Raw genomic sequence first — 10076 nt, 5'->3', positions numbered from 1 at the left:
GATTTATAAAGACAGATGTTGATGAATAATGTTCTTACTGACTTTGTGTGGTACATCATATAAAAGGGTCCTTGGAGTTAAAATGGCCCCCCGGCCCCCCAAGGACTTGGATCTGATGGTAAAAGAAATAGAACTCAAAAAGAAAAGGGAGGAGCTGGGGGGAGAGGAAGGTGGTGAGAAAGAAAAATGATTTCATTTATAATTTGGTAGGAAAAATGGCTATGCCTCTACACATTGTTAATATATTGGTGAATTGCATTGTTATAGATATTGCTGCATACTTCAATTGAACATAGAAAAGCTCACAGAGAACACACACATGCACATGTTGATTCAACTTGCACTTTTGGCATTATCTAGTTAGTTGTAAGTTGATGCTTCTCTATAGCCCTTATTGCATGTAAAGGAATGCTATAACAAATTTGAGATTCTTAGACATACGATGGCCTCTTGCTACTACTTTTTAGGTGGAATTTCAACTTTTTTCTATTTTTATAGAGTAAGATGAGGAAGCAAAACTATGGAAGAGAAAACAAAATATGGAAGGTATATATGAGTAACATTTAACTAGGATTTACAGCCAAAATAAGAAAATTATAGACACTTGGCCTGCTAAAATCTATCACCATGGCCCATAGGAACAAGGTTTTGAAAAAGAAAGCTTTTCAACTCATCCATTGCTTGCTTGTGACCTTCAAAGCTTCTATCATTTCTCTCTCTCCAAATGCACCAACACATACATGTAGGAGCCATCTTCCAAATTACTGCCTCTTGTGGATTGCCTTGGAATCCTCTCCAACTTGCTTGGAAGTCCACCAACCTTTTAGGCATCACCCATGCTAATCTCACTCTTGCAAAAAATAAAAATAAAACTATCCCATAAAGTTCTAGCCAGCTTGCAGTGCAGAAATAGATACATAGAATATCACATATTTTATATTTCAATGAATTGTGCTTGGGTTAGGCCTGTATTTTGTTTTCTTGATGATTGGCATGACAAATTTTTGCGGATTTTTCATGTATATACCAAAAATACCAACTTAGTTTTTCCATTCTTTAAGGTTATGTTATATGTTATTCTATGACAAACGTTCTAAATTTGAAATTTGTTGCTTAATAAATATATTCATCTTTTATTGGACGTTAATGCTTGTCATCCTATAGATGAAAGTTATAGTTTACTTGACATATAAGTATGCATCTAGGTTAATATAATATATGGAACATATATATTTTAGTTAAAGAATCATATTGCACCAATATTAAAGTTCTTTAATTACCATATGAAAAATGATTTTTATGTCCCAAATAAACAAGCCACATAAAAGCCATTGTACAAAAGTGGACCTCACTTAAAAAAAAGTGTAAAGAAACTATATTTTATTAGTGTGACCCACTTTTTTACAAATGGCTTGTATGAGACTTGTCTATTTTAAGCTTGTACCTAGCATTACCCAAAAAACAAATTGTCTTGGGTACATTTGTGAAGCAATATCTAGTCTTAACCATTTCTGGGGTTGCTCAGGCAATTACCATTTTCTTCTCTCACAATATTCACATGTTTTTCACTTATAAAAAAATAAATAAAAATATTCACATGTTTTTCACTTATAAAAAAAAAAGAGAGAAAAAATTCACACAATATTTTTCTTAGGTATCAACTCCACTTTATCATAGATACATGAAGCATATTGTAAAGATTATGACGTTGCTGGTGGCAATCTCTGCTTCATGGTTTGGCCTCTTGCAGACATCTATGGTTCCAAGTAGACATAATTTGCTAGTGAGTTACTTTTAAAAGTTTTTATTTTTCATATAATTTCTTTGGTGTAGATGATGCTTAGTGTGTGCCCTGTTTCCATCTTCTTCCCAGGTACCGATCTATTTTATGATTTGTTTAGGATGCTATGGCCTATTAATGCAGGTTGGAGATGGTTTAATCCAATTTCCAACTTATCCTCAAGAAGCATTGCTTTTGCAGCAGGTATTAAACATTGCCATATTATTTTTAGTGCTTTTTTGGTGAGGTTGTTCTATGTGGCTCTTTTTCTCTGTCTGCTTTTGGTTAAGACCCTTTTATTTTCAACTATCCTACAAATGACCCTCTGCCTCTTTTGAAAATTTAAGATTTTGAATTGGACATTTCATAGGACAGTATTATAGGATGACATGGGGGTGCAAGTCATGCGATGACAAGTGTTTGCTATGTAATACTCCACTTTTGAATGTATTTTACTTTTATTTTATTTTGATGTTATTTTAAAATAGCTTCCCACTCACTAGAAGAAAAAAGAAGAAGATAGCAATGGTCATTGCACCACGTTACAAATGTTCATACAGATATTTTGGCTTTTGTGTTTTTTATTGGCTTCTGCATTCTTCAATTAGTTTTTGATTAAAAAAAGAGATTCATACAGAAATCTGCATTCTTATCTTTTAGCACATTGATGCGTTGAAGATGAGTGTTGGGGCTTTTCATGACATCTGAACAAATGTGCCATCTACCAATTTGTCTTGTTTTTTATTGAACACATTCTAGGACAAATGATGTTTTCATATGGTTAGGACTTTTAATTTGTATTTTCTATATACATGCAAAGTAGCTTTTATATGGCTCCTAATACCTTCCATACTTGATGCATCACATAACAAAAATCTCCAATTTGGTTCCACTGGGAAACATGCTAACCAGGGTACAAATTCTGAAGGAGAAACTGTAATAAAGTGCTTATCAAAAAGTTGGTTGATTAGGTCTATATAATGCCCCTAGTTAGATAGATTTCCAGTTGGTATTTTTGTTATTTTTGTTTTGTTGTCTTCTTTTATAAACAGACAATGGATACACAATGGTCATCTTTCATGTCTGATTGTGATCGTGAAAATACACTCTTATATCTCTGTATCTGTGCATGCATGCTTGTCCCTTTTTAGTTATTTCGTAGGAACCTCTGATGGTAGATCATACACTAGTTTTACGGTATCAAGACCATGTTCTAATCGGAATGATTGAAATGTTTTCCCTTAGCTTGTTTATACTTGCTCATATGGGAAGGGTTAGAAACATGTAGACTAGAATAAGATTATATTACCCATATTGCTAAAAACTTTATATGATTGGATGTCAGCTCAGATAGTCCTAGATTCTCTAATTATCTTGAGTTTATGTTGTCATGTTTTCCCTCTCTTTCCTAGTCAGGTGCTTTCTTATGTATACAGCCTCCGCACTTAAGTTGCACCCCACTTTGTTCTTTTAATAAAACTGACTGACTTATCAAACAAAGAATGGATTATATACTTAATTATTTTTCCTATTTTAATGCTTACATATCGTCCTTTTTTTCCCCAATTGTGCTACAGGTACATGGCGATGCGTACCAGTTGGGGAATCTGCTGACGTGGCATGCTACCACGTCAGCAGACATATTAAAAAAAAAAAGGGGGGGCGGAAATCATTTCCGTTTTAGGAAGATTTGAAACCTATTCTGTTTTCGGAAACCCAGAAGCCGAGAGGAGATATACTCCATGAACTCAAAACCCATTTTGAGACCACGCTAACGTTGCCGTTGCCGTCGCCATCGATTCCGGAAAGGCACTAGATTTTCAGGTATTCTATTTTTAGTTTCAGTTTAATCTTCCTCTTGCAAGCTTCTGGAAACCCATTTTGCAGTGATATTCTGTTTTTAACTTATTTTTTGGATAACTTCCGGAAATCGTGTATTATATAGTGCTGGGGGTGCTGTTCGTGTGGGCAAGAACAATGTGTGTGGGTATGTTGCAGTTCCAAAAGATTTTCCAGTGATGGTTTAGGAAAAGGATTTTCGTGTGGGCAAGAACAATGTAGTGGGTGGGTCTATTGTAAGTTTGTTTGGAAGAACAATGTAGGAATGGAAAAATGGAAACCTTTTCAATTTAGACCCCATGCAGGAAATATATGCTGCTGGGGTCTGTAACACGCATTTTTTGGTTGTGCAACGTGCATCCATGTCTCTGATTATTCACTGTGTTGTAACATGTTATTAAATCAGGCACTTGGAGCGGGGGTGTTGTCTGGGATCAGTGAATGTGTGGTGCATGTGTGGTGCGTTTTCCTGTGGTTTTTGATACAAAATTATGAGGAACCCTTGCCTAAAGTGATGGTGAAATCTGGAAGTAACTTTGTTGGTGCTTTGTGTTTGGACACGAGAGCATCGAGTCTGTTTATAATTTGAAGATAAGCAAGCAAATTAATGAAGTGAAGTCTGCGGGTGAAAAGACAGACTATTGGCTTTAGTAAGTCCGATTTCTGATAAACTTTATTGGTTTGCCCTCTAATAAGATATTCTCGGTCTTGAATCATTTAGAATCTCATTTTAGAATCTGATTTTAGAATCATTAGAACTTTGAAAACTCTCCTCCTAATGATTAAATTGGTTCAAAAATATTTTCAGAGATGCTATGGGAACTAGCTCGGCAATAATGCAAACAAGAAAAGTGAAGTGATCTTTGTCATCCATCTTGTAATTGTAATACATACCATATAAGTTATATCAGCATTTTGGTTGAGAATATAACTTATCAAAAAAATGCTAAAGCTCAAGAATATAAAGATTTGTCATTGAACAATTACCATAATAGACCCACAATTGGAGTTACTTTTGCTCTAAAAAATCATGATTACACCTAGGAGAGGAAGTTCGGGAAGTGTGTTCTTTCTTTTTCTTTTTATTTTATTCTTCTATTTTACAAAACCCATCGAAAGAAACTTATAATTTATAAAGTATTTTTGTAGTGTGATGAAATAAGAGGGACAGTATTGACCTCAACTTCTGTAGCGAATGAGGGTTGTGTTTTTGGCATGGACATGGATAAAAAGGCTATACTTGATTTATTGCAGACTCGAGAATCATGGAAAAAGGGGAATAACACTCAGCTCTGCTAACACCATCTTGCTCAAATCTCCCAACCACGGTGTGTTATATTTTTTTAAAATTTGTATGACAACGTTGGGTTGATATCTATGCATTACAGTACATGAATAACTTGTGTAATAACATGTTAGGGTATACCGTCAACTTCTATAAGCTTCAGAAATTACATGCACATGGGTGGTTACTATGGGGAACTTCCGAAGTGGTCACCTCTAACGCAACAGCCAGATGGCTACCAATATCCATGCAATATTCAAGAGGTGATACAATTGTATTGTTGAATTTTTATAAATTTTATGTTTTATTTTTAAGATTAATGTCATGTGCTTTTTTAAATATTTAACTTTTTCTTTTTAGCCCAATGATGGTTACCCAACTCCTGTTATGACTACTGCATCCGCCGTAAGCGAAAGAGGTGATATAGAAGACTTGTCTCCCAATTGGGCTGAAATTGATTGTCCATCTAGCTCCGCTAGAGTTGAAGAAAGCAACAAATATATACCCAAGGATTCGATTGAAACTGAGGATGGAATAAACGAGACAGGTTAGTTAGATGATGAGGTTGGTGGTGACACAATTGAGGAGCCGAAGTCGAAAATGGAGTTTAACTCTTTTGAAGAAGTAATGACTTATTACAAGCAGTATGCTAAGAATATTGGGTTTGGGGTGATGACAAGAAGGACTGAGAAAGGAGATGATGGGACTGTCAGATATGCCACACTCGGTTGTGCCCGTGGTGGGAAAGCCCGTAATAGAACGTTGAATGTTGCCAGGCCACGGCCGACAGGCAAAACGGAGTGTAAGTCAAAGATTAATGTCTTAAAGGTAGATGGAAAGTATTAGTTGACAACAGTTAATAACATTCATAACTGCGGGCTCAGTCCAAAAAAATCCTGTTTCTTTCGATGTAACAGAGAAGTTAGTGACTCTGTAAAAAGAGTCTTAGATACAAATGATCTGGCCGGAATCCGAATGAATAAGAGTTTCGGATCTCTTGTCGTTGGCGTGGGAGGTTTCGAAAACCTACCGTTTTTGAAAAATGATTGTCGGAATTACATCGATAAGGCAAGACATTTACGACTTAGCGCTGGTGGTGCTGGTGCGCTTCAGGAATATTTTTTACAGATGCAATACAAGAATGGTGGGTTCTTTGCGTCGATGGATTTAGATGACGACGGGAGGTTAAAGAATGTCTTCTGGGCAGACCCCCGTAGTAGAGCAGCCTATGAATCTTTCGGTGATGTGGTTACATTCGACACCACATATCTGACGAATAGATATGGGATGTCATTCGCACTATTTGTTGGTGTAAACCACCATGGCCAGTCAATTCTTCTGGGAGCAGGATTGATATCCTGTGAGGATACGGCAACATTTGTGTGGTTATTCAAGACCTGGTTACAGTGTATGGATGGTATAGCTCCCAGAGCTATTATCACAGATCAAGACAGAGCAATGAAGAATGCTATTGCTATTGTCTTTCCACAGAGTCGACATCGATTTTGTTTGTGGCATATACTGAAAAAAGTTCATGAAAAGCTTTCCTCCTATTCTGCCTACAAAAGTGGGATGAAAAATGCTTTGATGAAATACGTGTATGACACCCAAAATGTTGCAGAGTTTGAAAGCTCTTGGGAGCAATTAATCAGCACTTACAAGTTGGAGGAGAATGTTTGGCTGAAAAGTTTATACACTGAGCGTGACCATTGGGTACCGGCATTCTTGAAAGATACTTTTTAGGCGTACAACGCAGCGGAGCGAGAGCATGAATGCTTTTTTTTATGGTTATGTTCACGCGAAGACAAACTTGAAAGAGTTTGTCGACTAGTTTGACAACGCATTGAAGAAGAAAATTGAGAATGAAAATAACGCTGACTTTCACTCATTTAGCATGACCATTCCCTGTATATCTAGATCTCCGATCGAAAAGAAGTTTCAAGAATTATACACGAATGCAAAATTCAGGGAAGTCCAACGAGAACTGCAATGTCTAATAGATTTGGCTCCAGAATTACTTAAGAGAGATGGTGGTGTCAAGACGTATCTTGTTGAGGATGAAGTTCATGTGGAAGACTTCACTAAGCTAGTTACATATTCAGTGGACTTTAGTGATGTGGATACAGCTGCAAACTGTTCGTGTGGGCTATTTCAGATGAGGGGTATACTGTGCAGGCATATTTTGGTTGTATTTAAATGTAATGGTATAAAAGTTTTGCCAAAACAGTATATTTTAGATAGATGGAGGAAGGACATTAAGAGGAGGTACACGTTAATCGACAGCAGCTATGACCAAGGGGCTCAGCGAGCAGATGCTAACAAATATTCTACTTTGTTGAATATATGTTATAAGATGATTACTCACGCTGCGGGTTCAAAAAAACATACTGAGGATGCTACACAGAAGTTGTATTCAATGATTGAGTTATATAGTGACAACCAAGAACCTCCATCAAGAACATGCACGGGTTCCAATGTTGTTCCTTCGATACCGGATGTTTCTGCATGTGCGGGTTCAGATAAAGTACTCAGTCCATTGATAGTAAGAGGGAAAGGCAGACCACCATCTCTGAGGAGAGCATCGACCATGGAAAAAGAGATAAGGAAAGTACGGGCGAAGGCCAAGAATGCAACAGTCAAGGGAAAACGTAAACAGGTACTTCACTATGGTTATGTTACTTGTTAAATATACTTCTTTATTTGGTTTTATAAGTTATTAATGCATTGTTTCTACATGTGTTATGTTACTCGTTTTATTTTAGAGAGATGGAGGAGATACACCATTGCCGGACACTTGCAGGAATTTATTTGGCCCGTCAGATAAAGATATTTCTGATGTTGGATTGTCGCAGGTATATGAGCTTGTAGATCAACCTACCGTTTAATGTGCTAGGTTATTTGATAAAAATCAAACTTGGGCCTCCAATTTCTAAACGTTTGTTATACTGTTTTTGACCAACTTGTTGAAGAAAGCTCAATTCTTGAAAAATGTCGAACCCAGCACCAAGAATCAATGATCGGGAGTCAAGAAATGGTAAAAATTCAATCTTTTATTTAAGAAGTAGTAATATTGATGTAATATGGTTACTTAAGAACCGGGAACACATATTACTCCTTGCAGGTGTTCTTTCCGTTGGATGGATCACAACCTGTGGATGGATCACAACCGGTGGATGGTGGGTGATGCATTATGATATTATTGGTAACACAATTAGTTGGTACTTAGCATGCTTCTAACCACTTGAAAGAGTTTGAATAGGTTTAATATACATGTACAAATAAATTGTTGGATCGTGTTTCCTGTTGTGGTTAACATTACATTTTTTTGGATCCATTTACATATACAAGGCGTTAGCAATGGTTATGGTTGGAGAATAGCAAATTATACATGCAGATTTTTCGTGCTTGGGAGCCATTATAGTGTTTATTACAGTCAAGACAATTTGGATGTGCAGGTACTGATTCATGACCCCACCACAAAAAGAAGTATATAGCATGCTCATCCCACACAAATGCCCATGGCCAGCATTCACTAAGTTAATCAGAATGATGTAATTTGTTATTATTGTTTCTTTCCAGGATGCATTTTCAGGTTCTAAATATTCCAGCATTCTATATAAATTCTTGAAAAATGGACAGGGAATATTGCATGTAACTAGATATTAAATTCCCATTGATGAGATGAATCATTTCCCAATACAGGATTCCATCAACATTTACATCACTAAAACACCCAAGGATTCTATCTTTTCCATCCCATGAATCATTACCATATACAAGAAATGACCTACTTTACCATATTCTATCATCCCGTCCATCCAATGTATCATTTCCATTCCAACGAGCAAAACAGTTTTGAAAATGCAAAAGAGGGCATGGTAAGGGTAGCCGCTTCAAGTTCCCTTGTACATGATTCACAAGTTTCACTTACATATACTTAACATTACATACACAGCTAGAGTTAAAGAATTCTAACACTAATATGAAATTATTTATGCACCACCAAGAAATACGCTACAACAAATGCTAAAGCCCAAAACACACGGACTAATGTGCGTGCACATCTAACTTCAGCTTCATGTACAACAGCCACCAACTCCTTCAATAACTCCTCATTTCTGTTGAATAGTACGAACTCGAATTCGTCTACTCTTTTACGCGAATCAATAATGAGCTTTTCAATCTCATTGACTAACATCTTCAGCTCTATGTCCACCACTCTCGTCACTGTATATTTTTACATATATAAAGCTTTGAGCAGATTTTGATTTTTTTTTTTTTTTGTTCGTAATCTTCATGATTCAAGAATATACTTGTTATCATGATTTGTAAAGTTGTAATTGTAACGTTTCTTTTTAAAAAATTTTATATGCAGTTATTTTTATATATTCTTTTATATATTTTACTAATATGATTGAGTGCAAAAAATTAATATAATTAATTATATTAATAAAATATATAAAAAATATGTAAAAATAATTATAAATAGTATTACTCTTCTTCTTTATAGGATATCATTGAGGCCAAAAAATATCTGAAGCCAAAAGGGATTGACGTGGGTTCTCATTGATTAGAGGATGCTTGACTTGTCAATCTGTCGGTGGGATGGTGAATTGCTATTTTTGGACATTTTTTGTAATGGCAGATATTGACGTCTATATGTATATATCGCAAGAAAATTTCTTTTGGTAAATAATGATTTTTCTTTTTAGAAATGTTTTTAATGATTTTCTTAGGAATATTTGTATTCAAATTCTTTAAAATTATTAAAGAGAGAGATATATCGAGCGAGTGCACGATAGTGAATGAGATTTTATATTCTTAAGCTCTTTGGACGTTAAGTTAAGATGAGTTTTTTTATGAATAGTACTGAGTTGATGCGATGTAATAAATTTTGTGAGACTCATTTAATATAAGTTTAAATATATTTAGATGTAAAGATGAGTTTAGATGTATTTATATAAAGTTAAAAAAGATTATGAGTCTCGCGTATAAATATGTGTTGAGTTAAAAAAAATTATAGATCTTATGTGTAAAGAGATTTTGAATTGAAATGACTTTAATAATTTAAGAATTGGACATTTATATGTCAAACTCAGTTTAACATTAGACTAAACTGAATTGATCTCTGTTGAATCTAAGTTTCAAATAGGACCTACTTTTTATGATGCT

The 10076-nt window shown here is 35.3% G+C and overlaps 1 protein-coding gene across 1 annotated transcript; it reads left to right on the top strand.

Annotated features, from left to right (window-relative positions):
* The first annotated feature begins 1681 nt into the window (after window positions 1-1681).
* Window positions 1682-9474, top strand: LOC122295657 (dolichol-phosphate mannose synthase subunit 3-like). The gene is made up of 3 exons (XM_043104745.1): window positions 1682-1783; window positions 1874-1984; window positions 9415-9474. Exons 1-3 carry the CDS (start codon window positions 1682-1684, stop codon window positions 9472-9474), a joined length of 273 nt encoding a protein of 90 aa, XP_042960679.1.
* The last annotated feature ends 602 nt before the right edge of the window (window positions 9475-10076 follow it).

This window comes from Carya illinoinensis, chromosome 2 (genome assembly GCF_018687715.1).
Source record: "Carya illinoinensis cultivar Pawnee chromosome 2, C.illinoinensisPawnee_v1, whole genome shotgun sequence".
In the NCBI taxonomy this organism is placed as follows: Eukaryota; Viridiplantae; Streptophyta; class Magnoliopsida; order Fagales; family Juglandaceae; genus Carya; species Carya illinoinensis.
This window is presented reverse-complemented; position numbering and strand designations above follow the sequence as displayed.